This window comes from Fusarium falciforme, chromosome 3, assembly GCF_026873545.1.
Source record: "Fusarium falciforme chromosome 3, complete sequence".
In the NCBI taxonomy this organism is placed as follows: domain Eukaryota; kingdom Fungi; phylum Ascomycota; class Sordariomycetes; order Hypocreales; family Nectriaceae; genus Fusarium; species Fusarium falciforme.
In genome coordinates this window covers 1,095,257-1,120,152 of record NC_070546.1, presented here as the reverse complement: position 1 = coordinate 1,120,152, position 24,896 = coordinate 1,095,257, and the positions used below count along the sequence as shown (strand labels likewise).

The following is a 24,896-nucleotide window of genomic DNA, read 5'->3' as shown; positions in this document are numbered from 1 at the left end:
ATGCTCATGGCAACTGAAGACGTGGTGTGGTCCGCCCAGTTCGAGCCGATCTTGGAAGCCCTGAACTCCCAAACCTTGTCTTTCAGCTCTGCCAGAGACGACTCTGGAAAAGACAATATCCCCAGGGCCTTGGATCGCTCAATCACACGTGTAGAGCTTGATGACGGGAGTTGGGTCAGCACACAGGGGTTGGTCTTCTCCAGTCTCGGGTTCCTCTATTTGTCCGACCCCGCCTAACTCGCAAGTTCTATCAACCTCCCTAGTCAGGACCCTATGTTCCAGTTTTCCATTAAAGCCAATCACAGTTAGTCGAGTTCCTCAACAGACCAGGGGTAAGCGGAGCATTCGATGGCCGAGAACTACCCATTTATCACGTCAATCCCTTATCCGGCTCCCGCATCGCGCGGATCGCGAACTCATCAGGTCGGCGACGCCTGTCCATGGGGTTTGATTTCTAAACATTGGATGTTCGTCAAGTCTAGAGCTTACCAATCCGACGGCCGTTGACTACCGCAATCGGAGTATATAGAGGGAGCATTTCAATGGATTTGGCTTTTGAATACCCACACAAGAACTTATCCATTCACATCTTGCATGAGCAATATATTGGCAAACCATTACTGCCATGCTGGTTCTAATCGCGGGGGCCACTGGTGACCTTGGACAACGGCTAGCCAACGCCGCCATCGCTCGAGGGGCCCAAGTCAGAGGCCTGGGGCGTAATCCTTCGAAACTCCCTTCAACCCTGCTTCAGAAGCTCGAATCATTCGTTCAGTCCGAAAACTACTACGACATCCCAGCAATCGAAGAAGGGCTCACGGGGGTAGACGCCGTCATATGCGCCTATTCGACCGATCCAACTCTCTACCTTGATGGTAGTCTCCTTCTCCTACGCGCTGCAGAGCGAAAAGGAGTCAACATCTTTGTAGCTCCAACATGGAACAGCAACTGGACCAACATATCTTACGGCGACTTTCCGATATACAACAGCCTCATGGCATTTGCCGATCACGCAGCAATGACAAGCACCGTGCGCCCAGTCTACTTCATCAACGGCGCCTTTGCAGAATACACCCTCGTCCCGGACCAGGGGCCACTGCGCAAGAATGGCGAATCGCTCGAGTATCACTACTGGGGAAACGTACACGAGCAGAAAACACCTTGGACTGCCATGGACGATGCAGCAGCGTGGACGATTGAGGTATTGCTGACGGATGAAGGTGTGAGAGCTGGAAAGGGGGGATACTTCAAGTTTTACTCTGGGATGAACTCGGCGGTAGAGCTCGTCAACACTTATGAAAGTGTAAGTGGGACGGAGATCAAGTTTGTCTGTGACGGGACCGCAGAAGATCTGGAAAAGGCACTGGAGAAGGCAAAGGAAGAGGAAGTGAAAGTGGACTTTTTCGAATCTCTCCATCTCGCTTGGAGCAAGATTGCTCTTCGAGGTTTATGGCAAATCCATGACCCGATCGTGCTGGATCATGCCAAGAAGCCAACAACGTTTGAAGAGCACTTGAAAAAGCGTCTCGGGAAAGAATAGGATACTTAGTGGACGAGGTCCACTTAACGAGTCAGAAGATGTAGCTAGACTCCCTGGCCCGGGTTCCTCAGTCTAGCCTACTACTTCTATTGTCGTCCCACGATCGAAGTCAGGCGGGCGTTAATCATGCTATCCAAGTCATTGCAAGATCGATTAGAAATAGAATTAGAAAAGAATACTATATTTATAGACATTGGTGTTACTTATCTTTATGAACAAAGGGAACAATAGTATAGCAGAAGATTTACTTCTTAGAAGATGCAGAATCCTTTCTCAAAAACCCAGGCTTCAATGAGCTACCGCTCCTGTTCAGTCTTCCACTATCACCCTTCATCGAGACATTCGAAAAGACTCGTGCAATGCCACCCTGTGGCTTGAGGAACAGCTCGCACTCCTCGCGGTGAGTCGTGTATCCGTTCTTCTTGCGGAACGCAACCGCTTCCTTGACGAGGTTGCCCATCTCACGGGTTACAGCTGCGCGGAATCGGGGGTTGAACAGAACCGGTGCCCACTCGGCCTTGAGCTCGTTAGGAGTGCGGCAATTCTTCGTCTTGAGAAATGACTTGACCTCGTCGTCAAGGTGTGCAATTGCTGCCATGATCACACCATCCTGTGGGTCAGCTCCTCTAGGACCAAGCTGTCTATCAAACTCGGTAGACACGAAGGTAAGAAAGTCCTCGATACGGAGCAGGCTGGCTACGTCACTGATGTGGAAGCTTCTATCCTCATTGCGATTCTGCTCGCCGGGCTCATTGCCAAACAGGCGTGTCCAGAGTCTATCCTTGTACTTGGGTCTCTTGATACCAACAATACATCCTGCGAGCACCTTTGGCGGCTTCCCGCATAGGTTCAAATCGTCTCTAAGCATTAACTCGAGACGACAAAGCCGACGGCGCAGCACTGCAATCTCGACACGAGCATCCTCCTCCTTGAGATCCTTATCCAACTCCGTCTTGAGACGCCAATGAGAAACATCCAGGATGAGATCCACAGCCTGTGCGAGATTCTCAGGGTTGATGGTGATGTGGTTAGGCTGAATCCGTAGCATCGAGTCATGAAAGAACTGAACCTGCAACCACAGATCATCAAGCTCCATCCTCGTTCTTTCCATTCCAGTCTTTTCCCGCACGGATTCTAGGAACGTGTCTCCTGAGGAGGCGTAGTTCGCGTTGAAGAATCCTGCAATAGTTGAGCGAAACCTCGAAACGTCAACCAGGTCTCCCTCACTGACTGGAATACGTACCTTTGCCAGACCGTCCGTGGCACCTGCAAGTGCCTCCTTGCTACCATTCACAGTAGAGCCAGCCGAGATGGGAGCATCGGGGCGAGGTTCGGGATTTGGAGACGCCATTTTTGGCGATTGAGATGGACTAAGGATGGGATCTTGCGACATGCCCGTTCCAGGAAATGCCAAAGTGCTCGATAAATCGAGGTTCGCGTTGCTTGCTAGTGCGCGTTCCTGAGCTGGGTTCAGGAGCGTGAGACGGTTGGTGTTGAGATGCCTCACCCATTCGGACAGGGGTGCAAGAGATCACCAAGCGTCTAGTTATATGGTCTTCCAGGGAGACAAGTCACTTTAAATCTTTGTGGGGGGTTTAGTTAGTTCAATTGACAAACACGAGTGTTCATTGAAGGAATCTTCATTGCAGGCAGGGGACTTATGGGAACAAAGCATCTGCACCATGAACAAAGACTCACTGCAAGGAACTCCTGCAGAACTGTTCCACGTGTATTTCTAGATATGTCACTACACAATGTTTGTTGTCGGATAACACATTTTGTATCTTCACAAGAACACTCTTGCCCATATTCTCAGGTAAACCCAACTACGCAGTTCAGCACATGTCACTTATCATATTCTTCTTCAAGTGTATCTTTAAAGAGAACAACCTCATTTTTCGGTGCCATCTCTTTATCTAAAACGCCATTGTTCAAAGAATGAGATGGAGATTCACCCCCAAGCAGGCCTCTCATTTATAATAAAAGTTGATGCTGCAGCTCAACGGGACAAGAGCCTCTCTTGTCCCAATTTCTTTGCCAAACCAACAGCGCCAGTAATTTGCCAGCCCAAGATTGATTGCTACTATTCTAAGGCCTTCAGCGCCTTGACATCTCTATCGTCCTAGGAACCAAGCCTCTCGGTCAACACTGCCATGGCCTCCAGCCCGACTCAAACCCATCACGACTCCGAGGAACCTTCAACAAGTTCAGACTCGAGGACTAAAGCCAAATTTGCCGCCAGAAACTTGCGTGTTGACACCCATCTCCTCTACAAGGACGATGATCCAGCTACATGTAAGCTGGTCAGGGGCTCGCCAGTCACCACTATCCCACCGGTCCCAGCCAAGTCAGAGAAACGCAAGAAAGGCCCCAATGGAGTCCCTATGGACTCTTTACTAGCGCCCAAGTCAGTATTCACTCCGCCTCTGCCATTCAGGTGCCATAAGCCCGAGTGGCGCCCTCCTCGGTTCCACAGGGGTAGTCGGCCTCACTGTCCAGAGAAGCTCTGTCTCTCTGGCATTCGGAGGCGACGCTACATTGATAAAAATCAAAGACGAGTCTACGCTGCTCGTGGCACAGCCTCACTGTCGCCTCAGGCCATCCCGGCAGATGTCCCCTTGATTAGGGTTCCCGCAGTTCGTGTTCCCCAGGCGACGGTTTCTGGGGCGAGGGTCCCCAAGACTGAGGTCCCTCCAGCTCAAGTCTCCCCGGCGAAAGCCTCCCCGGCGAAAGCCTCCCCGTCTGTGGCCTCGACTGAAGCTGAATCGGTCCTGGGCGCAATACCGTTCACGGATCCACAAAGTCCCATCTACTCCTCCTCTGGTGACTCCTTGCCCGAAATCATGACAAGACAGAGGAAACAGAAGAAGCAAACGACGCACAACGAGGAGCATTGCGGGCAAATTTACCAAGCCCACTATGCCCGGTCATCCGCCACAGAAAGCCCATGCAACCAAGAGTCTGTGGTGTGTCGACGAGAGGAACGGGATGAGTGCGAGTGCACCTTGTGCGAAGACTGCTGTCTCGTCCTCGCGGCAATGGGTATGGGAATGGCAGTTTTACTGTCAGTGTCTACTGCCATTTCAAAGGTTGGAACCTGGCTGGTGAGTCTAACTCCTCCAGAGGAATATCGGCGATATTAAAGATTTGGGGCCTGTCCAAGAGTTAGACTGTCTGAATAGGGGCAAGTGTAACTTTTTATCGAATGGGATCAATAGCACAGTACCAGACCAATAGGTTTTCTTGTGTACATACATATACTGGCCTTTCTATCCTTTTTGTTGCTCAAGACCAACATACTTGTGGACAATGCTCACAGCCACGACCCTTCACTTGTGTTGAAGCAAAATGCACTAGACAATACATTAATTAAATGGATATCAAACTACCAACCATGCCGAGGCATCAAGCCTTTCCCGTCCAATTCTTATACAGCGACCCATATACGCCCAACTCCACACAGCCATGATCATACATCATTGGATTACTCCTCCTTATCCTGTCCCTCCTCGTCCTGGTTCTCATCATCATCGACGCTCCAGTCCCTCCAGCCCTGACCTTGCAGCCAGCTCACGCCCTTTCTCCAGTTGTTCTCCCGGATCGCCTGAGCATCCTTCTCGTACACCACACCGGTCACCATGAGTGCCAGCATGAACACCCACACGTCACCGCCCTTCATGCTTCTCCACCAGCGTCGCTTCACACCAACCTTCCAGAGGCTGTCAATGCTTGCGCGCGCGCTGTACAGGAACAGGCCACGGCCGCTTCGTCGCTCAATAAAGGCCCACAGACCAGCAAAGAAACCACCAAGGAAGAAACGCTGAGTAGCAAGAACATGACGGGGGAGCCAGTTCTGGAAGAAGCAGATAGAGGCCCAGGCTGTTGAAATGGCTCCTGTAGCGAAAGTCGACATGCGGAGAGCTTTGGTGATGATACGCTGGAAAGTGGCCAGAGGGCTGTGGTAGATTGATGAGAACCGGGGGATAACCGTCAAGGCCGAGTAGAGGAGGACGAAGAAGCGAGCAAGAGGCGGGAACGAATTAAGCCAGAATGTGAGATATGTTCGAGAACAAGATGGGTCGCCAGGGTGCAATGTCGCGCATGACAGAGATGTGATGAGTGGGTGAGCACGGGATGTCAATGGCGCAATTGTGCTGAGGCTCGGAGGAAGAACTTCCTTGTTGGGGAACAAGGTTGGAGAGATATAAGCACTATCAAAGTCAGTTATTGTCCCTTTTATGCAGGTTTCCATCACATACGGCCAGTTCAAGCGCGCCATCTGAGCCAGGCTGTCGACGATCTGAGACGTCTGAGGCCACTTGAGACCGGCTGGCCAGTCCTGCGGGCGCGGGTGGAGATAAGCCGATGAGCTCTTGAAGATAAAGTCGCCATAGGGCTACATCTGTCAGTACGTCGTTCTTACGAATCTCTGATGTTAAACGTACCTTGGGGAAGCAGTCGCGGTCAAAGACAGCCGCATGAAGAAGCTGACCAAAAGCAAGGGGCTGCAACATCCAGCTACCAAACCACCAAGGTCTATCCCTCTTGACGCCATTGCTCCGTCCCCAGATGAATCCCTCAGACTCGCACAGATTATACGCAAACTCTAGTGCGCGGAAGATGGTGTAGATGGCAATTGAAACGCGCATCTTCTCGCTGGGGTAGATACCAAGAGCGAGACCAGCGAGCGACGCACCGACTGCTGGCGCGTATGGCGATGTTAGTGTCGCCGCGGTTCGCGGGTTGCGCATACGGAAGGGCTCAACCTGGGGATCAAGCAGGTGTACGCGCAGACGAGTGAGGAAACGGAAGAGTAGCCTATAAAGCAGGAGAATGGTGGAGAGTGACAGTGATAGTCTCAGGGCGGGAGACTTGTAAAATGGCTTCTTCTTCGCGTTCGCATTAGATCTATCGCGACAAATGTTAGCAACCCATTGCGCCGCACAGAAAAGTCATACTCACTCCTCCTTCTTCATCCTCTTGGCCACGACATCCCATCCCTTCATACCCAGAAAGGTTCCCACAAACACCCTCAGCGCATGGCGCACCGCCCTAACATTGTAATCATCGCTCCCCTTGGGCGGTTGAAGCGCCTTCTCCACACGGCTAGGGTTAGGAGTCGCGCGTCGGAGCACTCGGGACCGCGAGAGGATATACTTGTGCAGGGAAGCGTACTCGCGCGCCGAGATGGTGTAGCGCAGCGTGTTGCGGAGCACGGGATCTGTGGTACCAGCCGAAGACCTCGAGGAGCGCGAGCTCGAGGCGTCGCCCGATGGAGAGGGCGAAGCCATTGTGATGGAAGCAGTTGCTGTAGATGGATGGAAGTCGAAAATCGCGGGTCAATCGTGTTGGTGTTTCGAAGTGCTCTTATGGCGCAGGCGATGCGGTTGCACGAGCTGAGCTCCTGTGGCGCATTCGGACAACTGTTGGAGGCATCCAAGCGACGGCAGAGTCGGAGACGATCAGTTGCACAGGCTCGTCTCTATCGCAAAGATTTAAATCGCAACGTCTACCGCAGAGCAAAGGAGTCGCGTCAGCAACAAGAAAAAAGAAAGAATGATAACACGCAAGGGGAGGGAGGGATGAAATGGATGGATCACAAGAAACCCAGGACGGGGGACCTTGGAAATGAGGGCCACGGCCAAAAGTGGAGAGCCTCGGCTGCTTGGGCTTATCACGGAGTCCACCCGCTTTTTAGCATCTGCACATCAAAAGAGATGGGGACCCTGGCACTGGATCCCAATTAATTCGCCCTGGCGAATTGAAAGAGGAGAGCTGCTTTAATGGGCTCTTGGTCCTACAGGGGTTCCCCGCCCCTACGTACCACAGACGCACTCGAGCTCCATGCTAATGATATCAGAGATGGGCGTGTTCCAAGGTTTCATCCCACCATGAACCACACATCTGAAAATCACATGAACAAAAGATGCCAACGTCAAGTTTCCGTTGCTTTTCCTAAATGAGACTATTCCCCCGATCGTAGTCTCGTACTAATTTCCCACCATTCCAGCAGAGGTTGTACAACACTCGGGGAGGCTGGCCGCATAAGCTGCATTCTCTAGACACCAACCACAACAGCTTGAATTCAAGTGCACCAAACAGACATCACCTCATCCACACCTCAGGCCACTCACCCGTCCTTGGCTACCTTTCATTCATGCAATTGTCTGCAAAGCAAACCATAGGCCTTCTTGCAGGCCTTATTATCGGCCTCGTTACAGGCTGTTACCAGCCTCATTGTAGTCAAGCAGTCGGGGTATCAAATCAGTCTTGAAGATGCTACCTACTACTGCCTCCACCAGCAGAATCGCAAAGCATACTCCAGCCAACGTCATTCATGATTTCCAGTCCAGTTCCTGGGCTAATCACTCATTCATCATCAAACCTGGCATCATCAGATTGAGCCTCCAAATCCTAATACCCTCAAGAATCATTAAGTGCTTTTTTGCTGCTTCTTTTTTTGTCCATCCCTGCCTTTTAATAATCCGGTCAAACAAAACACACCTGGCTCCAATTCCGCCGCGCCGTCCCACCAACGCCATCCATCAACCCAAGTTCACCCCTTCATCCTCCCCACAAGCGGTATCATATGCCATCCTCTGTATCGTGCCTACGACAGCAGGCCATGTTTGGGAATAAGAATTGTCTTGTTCCGTTTCGTTTTCTGGTCATCTCGGTCTCATCACTTTCCAGTCTTCGGGTCAACCTCATCGCATCCGTGGACATGCTTCCACGTTGTCTACCAACTGACCGCATTACTCACGACGCCTGAGTCTCGAAGCGGCTTCAATCCATCGAGCGGCGTTGTGTCTTGTCCCCAATTCACCAACCTCGCCTTCTGCACACGGCAGAGGATCGCAAGTCCCTCCAACCAAACTCCAAAAATCACCACTTTGTAGCAGTTCCCATTAAAGATTCATTTTTCTTGAGGAAAGAATGTGAATAGACCAATGCGCGGGAGCTCCAAAGGGCTCAAAATGCGACTGTGGTCAAAATGCAATCATGATGTGATTTCTGATGCCATATCCACAAAACCCACAACATTGCGAGTCAAATTGCAAGCCCTTGTCCGTCTAGCGTACTCAAGGATACGCAGCTTGGGCGCTGTTCTGTGATTCCATGAAGAGAGGAGTCCAGCTGCGGCTGAGGGCTGGGCTATCAGAAGGTCCAAAAGGAAGAACCTCCTCCTGCCAACCCAGAGCGGTCCACAGACCAAAGTATCGCGGCTCGGGGCTAGACAGCTGTTGCCAGATCACCTCCCAGCCGGGAACCAGTCCTGCTTTAACGGATGCGACAGCGTTGAGTCGACGTCGTTCCCGCTCGGCGATTGCATCCTTGACAGCGCGGTACACGAGTTCCGCGTTAGGCCACCCACTCGCCTTGTTGGAAGATGCGGTTTCGAGAATCATCTTGAGAGTCGCAAAAGGGACGTTGAGAAGGACACGAGAGAGCACCGAGGCGAACGGAGACCGTTGCTGCTGCGATGCCATCGAAGTATCCGAAGCAGGCGAGATCTTGCCGTCAGCCAAGGAGAGGTCTCCGAACTGGATGCCGGCGATTTGCTGAGATCGACGGCCCTTACCCAGGTGCACCGAAGATCCTCGAGCGATAGGAGGCGATACAGATGTCTGGGCTGGGCTGGTTGCGGGAGGGGCGGGGTGAGCTGGCAGGCGAGAGTAGTTGTCGGGGTCGGAGACTGAAGTGTCGAGAGCAAAGTTAGGGGTGAGGTTGCTGATGATGAAAGAAACCGTCTCGTTCAGAATCGCTCTAGATCCATCACCGTACTTGAAAACTTGATGCGAGCCCTCGTCTCGGTGCTGCTCCAGAGCAAACTCCAAGGCGCGCTCGAGAGTCTGCCAGGAAAGCAGCTGCATAGCGATCTCGCAGCCACGTCGGGTGACAGGATCCCAGTGAAGGAGATGGCCAGCAGCGGCGTAAGAGAGAGCGAACTCGAACCGTTCCATGATCGAACCAGCATCCGAAATAGCCCCCTGCTTCAGGCCAGCGGGAGGAGGCGGGATAGTAAACAGTGGCATGCCATACAGGCGCTGGACGGCGATGTAGAAGGAATCCGATCTAATCCACTTGCTTTTGGTCTCAAGAGTAATTTCAAGCAGAGGTGGGCTATCGCGGGTACGCTGAGCCGCCTTCTTCGTGATGGCGTTTGCAAGCTCGGCGCTTCGGGAAAACACGAGTCGATGACCAGGGATGCGAACAGGCGGGGCTCGATCCTCCGGGTACTTGAGCTCCAAGACGCAGTCAGCAAATTCGGGAGAGCCAAACTGCTGCTGGAGATGACCAATGAGGCCATCCGCATCGTCGACCGGGGACATGAGGGGTGGCGGAGGGCCAGCGTTCAACATCATTCTGGGATACTCGAGGCCACCAAACATTCTTCCTGGGTGGCTCGGGGAATGAGAACCATCAGGTCCAGTCACGCCGTTCCTGGCGGGTCCGGGATACTGGTTGTACATGCTGTTCTCATCGGGGGGGCCCGATGCCTGCGAATCATGGTAGCTGTGAGGAGTCGATGGGCCAAAGTTGTTACCAAACGGAGGGAACGAATCCATCGGCCCATAGGCCATGGAGGGCCTGCCATAGCTGTCAAAGGTAGTAACCGGGACCTGCTCAGAGCCATATGGCATCATGGGAGGGAAACCGTTAGCACCTGGGCCCATGTATGGAGGTCGGCCATCTGGAATCGGCATGCCAGGGGGAGGCGCAATGCCACCGGAAAGAGGTGCGGGTGAAGAGCTGGTAGAGCCATGGAAGGTGCCGAAATGGATGCTACCGTTGCTGGGATGTGGCTGATGCATGGGCGGCCCGCTGGGGATCGGGTGCCGGGGGCCACGATGCATGTCACCGTTCGTAGCTGGTCCCAGGGCCCTGTTGGCAGGTTGGAAAGAAGGAGGCATCTGGTATCGGGACGGCGGGACGGCGGGTGGAGGACGAGACTTGCTGTGAAGCTTCGGAAGAGGCTGGTTGTCTGTGTTTGTGGCATAAGTGTCTTGAACTTTGTATATCAGTCGGGATGCCTCACCAGGCCGATATCTAGGTTCATCGGCGGCTGTGACTCCGTTGACCTTTCCAATTGCATCGGCGGGGGCGTGCTTGTCGGAAGCTTGGGCGCGAGGATCGACTTGGGGGGCGGAGGTGGGCTGATCAGCATGGTCCGAGATGGGTTGAGCTTTGTGGTCGTTCTCCTGGTCACCACTGGTGGATGCCTTTTCCGAGACGGATGCGACTTCGGCAGCTGTCACAAGATGGGTAAGCAAGATGTTCCTGTTATTGTCTTGAGTAAAGGACATGTTTTCATGGCACATACCAGAAGTGTCTTGGTGGCTAGTCACATCCGTAGCACCACTCAGGGTCTTTGGGATATTGTCTGCCTGTTGTTCGGTGGCCTCTTTGACAGGCTTCGCAGCGCTGGAAGCAGGGCTTGGGATTGGGCTCGCAGCAGCTGGTGCGGTGGTGTCCTTGTGTGCCTGGGCAGTTGCAGCGCCATTCGTGAGCTTTGTTTCGGGTGACTGAGCGGCGACGAGCTTCTCTGTCGGGCTGGAGGAGGCAGCACTGGCACGCGCAGCAGCGGTGGCAGCCTGGCGCTTCACATGGGGCAGAGGAATAGCAGGGACGACAGGCTTGGAGGAGTGAGCAAGCTTGCTCCCTCCAGGTCGGCGAGTCTTCACGGTGCCGTTGAGGGGCGCCATCTCATCTGGCGAGGTCGTTGACGGTTCGGCGGGGGAAGGATATCGACGAACAGGGAGGGGGGCAGGCGATTCGAGCCAGCCCGCGCCAGACCTGGATGAAGGATTCGAGGGAGGGAGGGAGACTTTAGGGATCTCGAGAAAGAGGCATGGGGGACAGTCTTCGTCGCGTAGACCGCCCTGGTGCTGGATCTGGGCTCGAAGGTGGAGGCCGTGGATCGGACAAGGCGAGCTGGCGATGCAGTGGAAATGAGGGTCCGAGTTAAAGCTGCTTTGTGCGGAGAGCGGAAGCTCGACCAGGAGCGGGACAGGATTCGAGGGAGGACGGTGAAGGGAAGGAGAGTCAGGTAGAAGAGATGAGGATAAAGCCCAAGGAGCGGACAGGTACAAGAGGAGGAGATGCCGAGGGATGGGCAAGAAAATGAGAACAAGTTGCCTTCACCAACAAGGGGTGATGATGATGTCGGGGTTGGAGGTCTGGTCCTTCCAACGGCTTCCAGCACTGGAGAACAAGTCGCAAGGTGACAAAAAATTGGGGCTTTCGTCACAATTTTTCTTGAAACCCCCCCGCGTAAATGGCCTCCGCTAAGCTCTATAAGTTAGTGCGCCGCAACACTGAGTCTAGCGCCAAACGACGGGACCAAACAAACTTCATTGATGTGCCGGTTGAATTTCGGCTTCCGGCATCCCGATGCTTGATGTTTGAGGACAAGCATGGCTTTCTTTGTTGTTGAGTTCAGCTCGGATACTAACATTCTTTGTTTGATTCTACGCTTATAGCACACTCTAAACATGTCAGGCTTATGGCTGCCTGCATCGTTCTGGAACAAGTAATCGCTCTCACCTCCTTTACGGTGTGAGTGAAGCCAAGGGTGGAATGACAACTCAAAGCTCACACATCACATGAACCTCATTCACTCACACAACTCACATAACCACAAGGTCCAAGTCTATTAGTTGCTTCTACCTGATTACATCAACATGTCCAGGTGTCCATCGTCATTGCCAAACTCCATCGAATTTGAACAAATTATTGTCAGCGTGCCCCAAAAACGCCATCCGCAAAGACGCGAGTCCTTTGATATCTGGCTTGAAAAACCGCCTTGCGCCCGCCAACCCGCCAGCAATCAAACTAAAATCAATGAGTTGGGTTCAAACGCGGGGAACCCAGTGCACCAATCACTCTGGTTACACCGCTATTACGCATCGCCCCTCACAAGTCGGGCGATGAGGACGTAGATGAAGATGGCCGCTCCAGCTACGACGAGCTTGTTCCGGTATATCCACCCTGTTCCGGCATCTCGCTGCTGGTTGACCACGTCCACAACAGCTTGGGCCTGGTGTCCGCTAGTACCAGAGATGCCCAGCTGAGGTCGGCATGATCCATTGTTGTCGGCGTCTAATCGGTTGCCCGTAAGGGGGTCGACCTTGTTCTTCTTCATCCACTCCCAGTTCTCGGTATCCACCTCGGGCCACTCAGCTCGGAACTTGGCACCACCATCGCCGGCCTTGACGTTGCCCTTGTTGGCGGGATTGCTCTTAGCGTTAGAGCCGTTGCCGGTCGAATTCCACCAACGCGATCGCGCTGCGAGATATCGTCGTTCGGCCGCTGTACTAGAAACGGAACCAGTCGTCATCTCTTCGCTCGTCATGAAAGACAGCAATCCGATTAGGATGGTGGAAACCTCCCATGCGGGATTAAAAGATTTGGGGTGAAAGTCGGAGATGGACAGGCATAGTCGCGTTGAAGGTTGGAATCGGCCAGAAGGAGTGTGCATTCGAATGGCGGGCGGCGCAAACGGATAGTTCGGAGGGAACATCAGAGTACCCCAGTATTGTCCCCCATGATAGGGTGTATCCTCAGGACCAGTGATGATGTAGTGCCATCTAAGCAGACAAGTTAGCAAGTAATTTGATGTGAATCGGCGGTGACGACGTACTCGAGGATGTTTGACTCTGAAGGATGAGCAGTGATGTAAGGCGGTGGGTTCTCGGAGATGGCTTTGTATTCGCGTGTCAACTATAGAAAGTCAGCAAGTCCCATTTGTCTGAAAATGACGGTCAAGACATACACGCTTGTTTGCAGCCTTACTAGCCATGGCGGCGAGATAGACAAGGTCAGACTAGAGATTAAGAAATGAACAGATTGCAGGTCGCGTGAGAGATAAGGCAAAGCAGGAAAGGTTATTGAAAGTAGAAAGGAAAGGAAGAGCGACTCCGACGGCTCTTAAGGAGTGAAAAGAGAGATCCTTTGTAGCAGATGCTCTCGCTGAACGATCTACACTGTTCGCTGGCGGGTTTTGGTGATGAATGACTTGAGATGAACAAAGAGGGAATGCGCAGGGAGGGCGGCCGATGACCAAACACCCCGGATGAGCGCTAGGCTGGAAATGTGGCTGCGGATCACATGCTATGACGGCGTTTAGTGCGCCACAGAATCAACGCCACAGTTAGGTACCCAGGTACCCAAAGTTTCGCGGGCGAACCTGAGGAGCTCCAGCCCACTTAAGTTCTGTACGGTGAAGTGTACGTACCCACGCCCTAGCCGGTCCGTACCGAGACGAGCTTGGGTCCAGTGTCGTCCGACAATTTGGAAACGACATCGTGACGGCTATCACAAGCAGCAACTCGAGTCGTTGAGCCAGCGACAATGGCTGCAATTCCTAGCCCGAGCGGGGGCCTCGTCAGTCCATCATGGCATTGAAGTTGGGACGAGTGTATTGCTAACCAGCTGCAGTCCGGGGACCCCTTGAACAAGCTCCATACCGATACTGGCTCATTGCTTCACGAGGCCGAGTCGAAGCCTGAGTTTCAACGGGAACAGGAGGAAGCCAAGCAGCGACGCATAGCCCAACTAGTATGGATCTTGAGGAGTGTGCCGCTACTCTCTTACTGACCCTATCTAGGTCGCTGACCAAAATTTGGCTCCTATGACCGTCAACGAGATCCGTGTGCATGGCGCCGTCAACACACGCACCGATTTCCTCGATCCTCTCTTCCAACCCCTTGTCCGAGACGACCAGAATGCTACTTCCACGGTTGGCGAGGTTATAAATAAGCTTCGAATTGCAAGCAACAAGCTCGACGCACTTCGTACGTTCTCTCCGACCACCCGCTGCAATACCAAACTAACTGCAAGCCAGAGATCTTTCAGCCTCAACCCGAACTGTTCCTCACTTCTGCCCAACAGACCGACCCCTCCACCTCGCCTACAGACGTCAACGTTGATATCCGAGTCAAGGAGCTCTCTCGGTTCAAGCTTCAGACTGGCACGGATGTTGGAAATGGCGAGGGTTCCGCGTACGGCTCTTTGCTGTGGCGCAACATGTTCGGCGGCGCCGAGATGTTGACCCTGAACGCAAAGGCTGGCACACGTACCCGGTCCGCATACAGTGCCAACCTTAGCATGCCCGTCGCCAGTAACCCCGATTTGAGGATATCACTGGAGGGTGTTGCTTCGGCAGCCGAGAAGCCCTGGGCCTCGCATGAGGAGGTGCTAAAGGGCGGAACCGTGCGGTTCTCGTGGCTTAACTCTGAGCGAGATACTCAATCTGTCGAGTATTCTCATGCATGGAGACAGATAACCGGCTTGGGCGAAGGTGCCAGCCCGACTGTCCGCGCCGACGCCGGCGACTCTATCAAGGCCTCTATTAAGCACAGCTTCTACCGAGAAAGGCGCGATAACCCTCAACTTCCCCAGGACGGCTACATGGTCCGAACTGGACTTGAGGTTGCCGGTTTCGGACCTCTTGTTGGTGACGTCGCTTTCTCCAAGGGTGAGGTAGAGGTTGGCGGTGCCATCCCTGTTCCTCTGCCAGGTATTAAGGACCGTACTGGCATTTCAATCGGTGGTGGGCTCAGACTAGGTCTGCTCTGCCCTCTTCCACTTGGCTATGATTTTGGAGGCAAGCTTGGCCTCAGCCGCATCAACGACCGCTTCCAGCTTGGCGGGCCAACAGACGTGCGAGGTTTCAAGCTCGGCGGTCTTGGACCTCGTGATGGTGCCGACTCTGTCGGCGGCGATGTCTTTGCCGCAGGAAGCGTCAACATGCTCCTCCCCGTGCCATACAAGGGCCCCGACTCAGGTCTGCGCTTCCAACTCTTCGCCAACGGCGGTCGTCTGGTTGCTCTCAAGAACCCCAGCAAATCTTCCAGCGGAGCTGCCACCCAAGCACTCAGGCCATCCGCCGTACGAGATGGCATGCTCAATGCCGTCGGCGAGCTCTTCAACGGAGTACCAAGTCTCGCGGCCGGCGTGGGTCTTGTGTATGCCCACCCTGTTGCGCGATTCGAGCTGAACTTTAGCCTACCGTTGGCGCTGAGGAGGGGTGAGGTATCAACAAAGGGACTGCAGGTTGGCGTGGGAATCAACTTTTTGTAAAATAGAGATATCCCGTGAGAGCTGAAATTCGTAAGATAGCGCACAGCCATTCAATTCAATCCCAGAGATGTGGTTCTGCAGTCATCTAGCCATTGACGTAGTTACCACATGGGTTAAAGCCACAGTTCCACCAAGCAGGAGGGCTTGACGTTTGATATGCATGATAATGTATGATTATGCTTATGTACAGTTAAGGGCGTGGTGTGCTGTCGATCTCTACATGATCTGGTGGATGTCATTCAAGGGAATAGCTGGATACGTGATTGAGAACTATTCGAGACCAAGGGGCCTTCAGGATACCATGCCTGCGGCACATCCTTGTTTCTCTACGTGATACTTCACTTGGTTGGGCAATTTTGTTTTGGTGTGTGTGATTGATACATGATCCAATGATTTTTTTGCAACCATTTGTAGATGACCACCGCAACTCATGCATAACACTAAGTCATGATTTAACAGAACGAAGGGCAACATAGTGGGCATCCTAATACATCTCAGGCCCTTAATATGTATCTTTTCCCTGTAAAAATCCTCTATTGAACCTTTCCCATAGTCCCTTGCTTACTTCCATGGTACCTAGTGTAGAGTGTTGTGCTGCGGACTACAAACTACCCTACATCTTGATGAGATCCTATCGTCACGCTTGGGCATAACCTCCGATACATATGGCCCATATCTGGAGTACATCATTAGAAAGCGACTAATTGGACGTAATAATGACCTCGCTAGTTTTTAAAAATAGATGTGGGTGAGTCTTTGCACTCAGTCACCAATCGCGCACAATAACGGGTTGCTTAACGGACAGGCACATGCAAACAACCATAATGCATTAGGTTTCCTTCCATTGCCCGCTTGGAAACCAACTAGCCTACCCACGTAGTAGCGAATGACATTCATGGACGGGCAGGCAGCTATGCTGGGCTACTGTATACATGATGTACGCTTCCGTGTATCTCAAGCAAACTTGTAAAAGCTGCGATGCATTAGTTATTGGCCCTATGGAAACATCGCAAGTCGTTGTGCCATTCCCATAAGCAAACACGCAATAGATAGTCTGCCCACTCTGGATACCTGCAGCAGACGTTATCTCAACTCCGTCGGACTCGGTCCAAGCATCGTCCGTATTCCGGACTGTGGACCCTGGACCCGGACGAATGCCGGGCTCAAATCGGAAGGTCCACCTGCCCGGACAAATTAGAGCCCGGGCAACAACCGCTACTCACCGGAAACAATAGGCAGCAGAAGAGAAGGTGAGAATCTGCTCGGTCTATTCACGACCAACCTTGGGGGGGTAGGATCGGCGGGCTTGCATCCGGAAGCAATCTGCCCGACTTGGCGCACCCTTCACGAGCTCAGCAAACGGAATGGGAGAATTTGCTCGGCATTAGGCTATGATCCCCTGAGCTCCACGTGTTCCAGCTGTGCAAACCACGCTCTGGAGAGTGATTGACGACGGGGCGTTGGCGGAGTTGCGGAGCGGGCTTTGCTACCGTCTCGGGGTGTCGTGTGTCTGGTATTTTTTGCGTAGATCATCCACTGGGAGCTTATTCCCTGCTGGTGGTCTCTGCCTTGTGGAGAATTGAAAGGGGGGGCCGTTTGCTTGGGGCAGTGGGGACTTTGCATCAAGCAGTGAGATTGAGGGTTTCTTTCATTTCACTCTCGAGATCGCTTTCGGTTTCGCGGTTACATTGGCTTGGCGATACGCGGCAATGAGATTGTCACGGTGTGCATCGATGGAAGAGAACCTTGCTAGCTTTGTTGATTGTTGACCCTTTTTAATTCAGGTGCCTGCACACAAAAGAGTGTTGCCTGGTATGTGGTTCAGGTTATGTTCTGTTGAAGACGAAGCAGAGTTTCGCGGCTCTCTTGGCCGGGGTTAAACAGGTGAAGGAGAATGGATGGACGGGCCAGACGTGGCACCTTGCTGGTTGTACATACCATGCCCATGCCATGATCGGATCTCGATTACCCCGATGATGATGGCGTGCCATGATGTTGTCGGGCGGATGGACCAGTGTGATTCTTGCACATTTCACTTGGGGAGGGGCAGGTTGATAGGTATGGGCACTCTTTTTGGTAAAATCAGATTGTGATGATGCACGTGAGCGTGATTTCACTTAGACTCAAGCTATGAGCTGTGCTTTTGCTTACAGTACCCGTATAGACGGTGCTTGAACATGTCATGGTGCCCTCACACATCACAAAAGAAAACACACACCATCGGGTACAGTACCTACAAACAGAGACGAGACACATTTTTAGAGTGTCCCCATCGACAAACATCCCCGGGCGCTGACTAGCGGGACGGGTTGACAGGCCTCGGGGTCGCATGGCGGGTTGTCGGGCTGTTCGAAGACCCCGATGAGCTAGCAGGGGGTGTGTGCCTCGAACAGGGAAGAGATCTGTGATTGGTCCTTGGCCCTTGATCTCTTTCATGTCAATCAATCATCCTCACTGCAATGAAGGAATCCTTGGTGCTGACAGCCGAGCCTTTTAAGGATGAGTTGTCATTGGGCTGGTCGTAGCTCCTCTCGAGCAAGGATGAAAAGTCTGAGACCCCTTCCTTTTGGAAGATTTCGAAACCAACCGAGTAGGGAGAAAAGTAGTCCAATGCAACATTCAAAGTGGATGCGGCACGCTTCGCCCTACGCGCAGCCAAGCAAAGCATCCATCTTCCAGCCGGTCGGATTCGGTACGACGTCTAGCGTCTGATTGGCGGGACGGGACGGGTTCTTTCAAGGCCCCGACCACGAGGAAATACGCGGTTTCGTGTTGGTAGCAGGACAAGCTTTCTCTTGCTTCTGTTTCAAGATTTACATGGCGGAGGCGAGGAAAAAAAAAGGAGCTGAACTTGACTCAGGTTTGTCTGCCGTGTTACGGGAGTGACCGGGTCATGGCAATGTCTATGTTTAAAAGTATGCTCTTGTATGTTATTTAAAGAGTCGGTTGTTGAGGCGCACGGAGATGCCGTGAACGTTGATACATGGCTACCACTCATAATGACTCATTTTAAGGTGATCTTTTGCAACAACCATGACGAATCGGGAGAATGATGGCTCGCCGTCGCTTGTTTAGCCTTGATCGTGACTTTGATACAGATAGACACCTCTATAGGTAAACCGGGCCGTTGATCATATCTTAAAGCTCAATTAAGTTAACGATGTGACGGGAGCTGATGTGAGCCACCACAATCGCTCACAAACACCATGTCACAAATGGCCAATGTCTTGTTATTCACCAACAAAACAACAACAGGAAAAAAACAGGTCTCTGCCTCAACACCCCACGTTACATACGTTGCCCGTCGTCCAGGGGTGCCATTCCTCTGCGGAGTTCCGGCGGGTGGAGAGTGGAGTCCCCAATTCCCTGGAATCCAAGGATCTTGTCGCTTAGAGGCTGCATTGTCGGACTCTTGTGCTTGCCCGTTATCCGCTTAGACCTTTTTCTCTACTCACTCACTCCACACCAAGGGGGACACCTGGAGGGCTTTCCCCTGGACTGGCTGCAATCGTCGTCATCATGCTCCCCCTGGTCGTCGGGTCGGGAAGTTGATAGATTGCGAAAAATGCCTCCAGGTGTGAATTGGTGCTGATATCTCCCGGAGACTTCTGGCAAACGGCGTAAACTCCGTCGATACACTCGACCGAATTGCGGAGGAGGATGCGGGTTGTTCACAGCCAAGCACGGGAGATTGCGGAGTTCAAGATGGAGGCTGTAGAGATCACGACATGTGACGCCAAAGACGGGACGAGGAATCAACTCACGATAATATGTAAGAGAGCTATGTGCCTACTATTCCCAAGATGCACTATGTGTCCGAACACGATCGCCAAAGAAGCCCTTGAATCTCTCCGAAGGCGACTGTAAATCGGAGTCTATTGTTGCACGCCCCCTCCCAGGTCGGCCGCCCCTTAACACACCGAGACTTGTGTGTGAGAGGCAGACGCTGCAGCCGCACCCGCCTTCCGCCTGAATTTGCGCTAGAATCCCGGCCGAGCGACCCACTGGAGCATCGTTTATTCTTCGCTTTCAGTGCTAGTGCGAGGCCCCACGCGAGTTTATCGGGCTTCATTTGCTGAGGTACTGCTGAATGGCGAGCTGAGGCGACTGTACCAGTTGGTAAACCGACTCATATTTTATCACCAGGCGTCCTCCCTCTTCTTCTTTTCCTTCTTTGCACGCCTCTTCCCCTTCCCGCGGGACTGTCACCTCTTCTATCGTCGTCATCCCCTTTCTTAATCGATCCTTTCTTATTACTTTAATACCTTTTCCATCTTGTGCTGCTTTAGTCCTTCCTCGGTCTGGACTGACAGCCAATTCACCAAAACAAGCTTCGATACACACCACTCCGAGTCTCCTTTCGCATTGCATTACTGGCTACCGAAACGATCCCTCAAACTTACTGGGGCTTCACTCACCCTCCCCCGAGACTCAATTGCGAGATCCTAGAGTAGACCTGGCCGCCCCCTTCGCCCATCATGTCGGCCGTCTACGGGATCAACGCCAACAACGACGCCACGGCCGCTAGGCAGGGCGTCCCCGAGGCAGGCGGAGCCCACCCTGCGCATGCCGCCGACGAGAAGCCCAAGGCGGGCTCCGTCACCGATGCCGGTACCGAAGATCTGATCAACGAGAAGCCATCGTCTTCCCCCGCCGATACCCTGGGAAAGGAGGACGATGATGACGATTCCGAGATGGAGCGACGAACCTCGATTGTCCAGGCTCTGGCGCGATCTTACTCACATGCCTCTGCCGCTCAGTTTCCCGGCCAGAACCCCTTCCAGGCCGACGAGAACTCACCTCTCAACCCCAACTCTGAGAACTTTAGCGCTCGCGAATGGGCCAAGTCCATTGTTGAGCTGGTGAACCAGGACGGTCATGCTTTCCGACACGCTGGTGTGTGCTTCCAGAACCTCAATGTTTATGGTTTCGGCGAGGCCAGCGACTACCAGGGTGATGTCGCCAACGTCTGGCTCTCCGCCGGCAGTCTCGTTTCGCGATTGACTGGCAACGGCCGTTCGCGCATTGATATCCTGCGTGGTTTCGATGGTGTTGTGCGCAACGGTGAGATGCTGGTTGTGCTTGGTCCTCCTGGTGCTGGTTGTTCCACCACCCTCAAGACCATTGCTGGTGAACTCAACGGTATCTACGTCGACGATGGATCCTACTTCAACTACCAGGGTGAGTCAAGTTCCATATCTGAGACGGGAGAATCATATAGGTTTCACCGGACTCGATCTTCTGTTGCGCGTCTGTTGTTGAGCAACGTGGGTCTTGCCCGTGTGAAACCGACGATCACTCGTATGCGACTGTCAGCAGCGGCTAACACTTTTGCGCATAGGTATGACCGCCAAGGAGATGCACTCTCACCACCGTGGTGAGGCCATCTACACCGCCGAAGTCGATGTCCACTTCCCTCAGCTGTCGGTTGGCGATACCCTCACTTTCGCCGCCCGAGCTCGTCAGCCTCGCCAGCTCCCCCAGGGTCTGAACCGAAACGACTTTGCCGATCACCTGCGAGATGTTGTCATGGCCATGTTTGGCATCTCTCACACCGTCAACACCCGCGTCGGTAACGAGTACATCCGTGGTGTCTCGGGTGGTGAGCGCAAGCGTGTCACCATTTCCGAGGCCGCCTTGTCTGGCGCTCCTCTGCAGTGCTGGGATAACTCAACTCGAGGTCTGGATTCGGCCAACGCCATTGAGTTTTGCAAGACCCTCCGTCTTCAGACCGAGCTCTTTGGCAGCACCGCCGTCGTGTCCATCTACCAGTCTCCCCAGAGCGCCTACGATCTCTTCGATAAGGCCACTGTCCTTTATGAGGGTCGCCAGATCTTCTTTGGCCGCGCTGACGCTGCGAAGCAGTACTTTGTCAACCTAGGTTTCGAGTGCCCTGCTCGTCAGACCACCCCCGATTTCCTCACCTCCATGACAGCTCCCCTGGAACGTCATGTGCGACCTGGATTCGAGGGCAAGGTGCCTCGCACACCTGATGAGTTTGCTACCGCCTGGAAGAACAGCGCCGAGTACCGTGCTCTCCAGGCTGAGATTGAGGAGTACAAGGTGGCTCACCCCATCAACGGCCCTGACGCTGAGGCTTTCCGTGCCTCCAAGCAAGCTCAGCAGGCCAAGGGTCAACGACAAAAGTCTCCTTTCACCCTCTCTTACAAGCAGCAGATTCAGCTGTGTCTGTGGCGTGGTTGGAAGCGACTTATTGGTGACCCTGGCTTGACTGTCGGTGCTTTGATTGGTAACTTTGCCATGTCTCTCATTATCGGATCCGTCTTCTACAACCTCGACGAGAACTCTAGCAGTTTCTTCCGTCGTGGTGCCCTTCTGTTCTTTGCTTGCTTGATGAATGCTTTTGCCAGTGCCCTCGAGGTGAGTTGTTACGGAAGCATGGGTGTTACGTTACTGACAATTCTAGATCTTGACCTTGTACGCACAACGCCCAATTGTCGAAAAGCACAGCCGTTACGCTCTTTATCATCCTTCCGCTGAGGCTATTTCCTCCATGCTTTGCGATATGCCCTACAAGATTGCCAACACCATCGTCTTCAACTTGTCACTTTACTTCCTGACAAACCTGAAGCGTGAGCCCGGAGCGTTCTTCTTCTTCCTGCTCATCTCGTTCGCTACTGTCTTGGTCATGTCCATGATCTTCCGTACCATCGCCTCGGCCTCGCGCACCCTGTTCCAGGCTCTCGTCCCTGCTGCCATTTTGATTCTGGATCTCGTCATCTTTACCGGTTTCGTCATTCCTAAGCGTTATATGCTGGGTTGGTGCAAGTGGCTCTACTGGATCGACCCCATTGCCTACGCTTTCGAGGCCCTGGTCGTCAACGAGTTCCACAACCGCGATTACACTTGCGACGAGTTTATCCCCCGAAACGACGTTGAAGGCTACGCCGATATCCCCTCGGCCAACCGTGTCTGCAGTGCTGTCGGTGCTGTTGAAGGCCAGTCTGCTGTGAACGGTGACCGTTACGCCGAGCTCAACTTTGACTACAAGTGGGAGAACCGCTGGCGCAACTTTGGTATCGTCATTGCCTGGACTGTTCTGTTCCTCATTACCTACATGGTTTCTGCTGAGCTCGTCTCTGAGAAGAAGTCCAAGGGTGAAGTTCTGGTCTACCGCCGCGGTCATAAGCCTGCTGCTGTCGCCAACGCCGAGAAGAAGCACAGCGATCCTGAGGCCGCCATGGCCCACATTGGTCCCATCGTCACTGCCGAGCGAACCCGCAGCCGAACCGCCAAGGATGGTGGTGTTCTACAGGAACAGACTTCTGTTTTCCAGTGGCACGATGTCTGCTATGATGTCAAGATCAAGACCGAGACTCGTCGCATTCTGGATCACGTTGATGGTTGGGTCAAGCCTGGTACTCTGACTGCTCTGATGGGTGTCTCTGGCGCCGGAAAGACGACTCTTCTGGATTGTTTGGCCGACCGTACTTCTATGGGTGTCATCACGGGTGAGATGTTGGTTGACGGATCCCCTCGTGATATGTCCTTCCAGCGCAAGACCGGTTATGTTCAACAGCAGGATCTTCACCTTCAGACCTCGACCGTTCGAGAGGCCCTCAACTTCAGTGCCCTCCTGCGCCAGCCCGCCCACGTTCCCCGCGAGGAGAAGCTCGAGTACGTCGAGCAGGTTATTAAGCTGCTTGATATGGAGGAATACGCCGATGCCGTTGTTGGTGTCCCTGGTGAAGGTCTCAACGTGGAACAGCGAAAGCGCCTGACTATCGGTGTCGAACTTGCCGCCAAGCCCCCGTTGTTGCTCTTCGTCGACGAGCCTACCTCTGGTCTTGATTCGCAAACGTCTTGGGCTATTCTCGATCTTCTTGAGAAGCTGACCAAGGCCGGCCAGGCCGTCCTCTGCACTATCCACCAGCCTTCTGCCATGTTGTTCCAGCGCTTCGACCGACTCCTCTTCCTGGCCAAGGGCGGCAAGACTGTCTACTTTGGTGACATTGGCGAGAACTCTCATGTCATGACCAGCTACTTTGAGCGCAACGGTGGACACGCGTGCCCTCCCGAGGCCAACCCCGCCGAATGGATGTTGGAAGTTATTGGTGCCGCTCCCGGATCCCACACTGAGGTCGATTGGTTCAAGACATGGCGCGAGAGTCCCGAATACCAAGAGGTTCAGAACGAGCTCGAGAGGATCAAGCAGGAGAAGCAGGGCGTTTCTGACATTGACGAGGACCCCGCCAGCTACCGCGAATTCGCCGCCCCCTTCATGGTCCAACTCAAGGAGGTCCTCTACCGCGTTTTCCAGCAGTACTGGCGCACCCCTGTCTACATCTACTCCAAGGCCGCTCTTTGCACCCTCGTCGCCCTCTTTATCGGTTTCGTCTTCTTCAAAGCCCCCAACAGTATCCAGGGTCTCCAGAACCAGATGTTTGCTATTTTCAACCTGCTCACCATCTTCGGTCAACTCGTTCAGCAGTCGATGCCGCAGTTCGTTATCCAGCGCTCCCTCTACGAAGTCCGTGAGAGACCCTCCAAGGTGTACTCTTGGAAGGTTTTCATGGTCTCGCAGCTTATTGTCGAACTTCCCTGGAATGCGTTGATGGCCGTCATCATGTTCTTCTGCTGGTATTACCCTGTCGGTCTCTACAACAACGCCTCGGCCGCCGACCAGCTGACGGAGCGAGGCGGTCTGATGTTCCTGTTCCTGTTCATGTTCCTCATCTTCACCTGCACCTTCTCGACCTTCATCATTGCTGGATTCGAGACAGCCGAAGCTGGCGCCAACGTCGCCAACTTGATGTTCATGCTTTGCCTGATCTTCTGTGGTGTCCTCGCCCCCAAGGACTCGATGCCCGGCTTCTGGAAGTTCATGTACTACGTGTCGCCATTCACCTACCTAGTAGGAGGCATGTTATCCACTGCCGTCGCCAACGCCGATGTCGTCTGCGCCAGCAACGAGTGGGTATCCTTCACTCCTCCTAACGGTACCACTTGCGCCAAGTTCATGGAGAGCTACATTGCCCAGGTCGGCGGCAAGCTCCAGGACCCCGAGGCCACCGACAAGTGCAGCTTCTGCACCATCGCCTCTACCAACGTCTACCTTGGCGCCGTCAACATCGACTACGCCGACCGCTGGCGCAACTTTGGCCTCCTCTGGGTCTACGTCTTCTTCAACATGGCAGCCGCCCTGTTTGTCTACTGGCTTGCTCGCATGCCCAAGAAGACCTTCAAGAAGAAGGAGAAGAAGGCGTAAATATTGTCGGGAATGAAGAAAGAAAAGTAAATGAGATGTGGA

The 24,896-nt window shown here is 53.4% G+C and overlaps 7 protein-coding genes across 7 annotated transcripts; 3 read left to right on the top strand and 4 right to left on the bottom strand.

Annotated features, from left to right (window-relative positions):
• Positions 1-625: 625 nt before the first annotated feature.
• NCS54_00368200 (NmrA domain-containing protein) lies at positions 626-1,540 on the top strand (the record flags this gene model as incomplete). Its single annotated transcript, XM_053149244.1, has 1 exon — positions 626-1,540. One exon carries the CDS (start codon positions 626-628, stop codon positions 1,538-1,540), a length of 915 nt encoding a protein of 304 aa, XP_053005219.1.
• A 244-nt stretch (positions 1,541-1,784) lies between these two features.
• NCS54_00368100 (Hypothetical protein) lies at positions 1,785-2,891 on the bottom strand (the record flags this gene model as incomplete). Its single annotated transcript, XM_053149243.1, has 1 exon — positions 1,785-2,891. The coding sequence occupies one exon, from the start codon at positions 2,889-2,891 to the stop codon at positions 1,785-1,787; it is 1,107 nt and encodes a 368-aa protein (XP_053005218.1).
• A 2,133-nt stretch (positions 2,892-5,024) lies between these two features.
• On the bottom strand, positions 5,025-6,831 carry NCS54_00368000 (Hypothetical protein; the record flags this gene model as incomplete). The annotated part of the gene is made up of 4 exons (XM_053149242.1): positions 5,025-5,751; positions 5,800-5,936; positions 5,986-6,448; positions 6,503-6,831. 4 exons carry the CDS (start codon positions 6,829-6,831, stop codon positions 5,025-5,027), a joined length of 1,656 nt encoding a protein of 551 aa, XP_053005217.1.
• Positions 6,832-8,622: 1,791 nt separating this feature from the next.
• Positions 8,623-11,247, bottom strand: NCS54_00367900 (Hypothetical protein; the record flags this gene model as incomplete). The annotated part of the gene is made up of 1 exon (XM_053149241.1): positions 8,623-11,247. The coding sequence occupies one exon, from the start codon at positions 11,245-11,247 to the stop codon at positions 8,623-8,625; it is 2,625 nt and encodes an 874-aa protein (XP_053005216.1).
• Positions 11,248-12,443: 1,196 nt separating this feature from the next.
• On the bottom strand, positions 12,444-13,343 carry NCS54_00367800 (UBC core domain-containing protein; the record flags this gene model as incomplete). The annotated part of the gene is made up of 3 exons (XM_053149240.1): positions 12,444-13,131; positions 13,185-13,264; positions 13,317-13,343. 3 exons carry the CDS (start codon positions 13,341-13,343, stop codon positions 12,444-12,446), a joined length of 795 nt encoding a protein of 264 aa, XP_053005215.1.
• A 551-nt stretch (positions 13,344-13,894) lies between these two features.
• On the top strand, positions 13,895-15,625 carry NCS54_00367700 (Hypothetical protein; the record flags this gene model as incomplete). Its single annotated transcript, XM_053149239.1, has 4 exons — positions 13,895-13,927; positions 13,982-14,101; positions 14,151-14,337; positions 14,388-15,625. 4 exons carry the CDS (start codon positions 13,895-13,897, stop codon positions 15,623-15,625), a joined length of 1,578 nt encoding a protein of 525 aa, XP_053005214.1.
• A 4,478-nt stretch (positions 15,626-20,103) lies between these two features.
• On the top strand, positions 20,104-24,854 carry NCS54_00367600 (Hypothetical protein; the record flags this gene model as incomplete). The annotated part of the gene is made up of 3 exons (XM_053149238.1): positions 20,104-20,806; positions 20,967-22,006; positions 22,053-24,854. The coding sequence occupies 3 exons, from the start codon at positions 20,104-20,106 to the stop codon at positions 24,852-24,854; spliced, it is 4,545 nt and encodes a 1,514-aa protein (XP_053005213.1).
• Between the last annotated feature and the right edge of the window lie 42 nt (positions 24,855-24,896).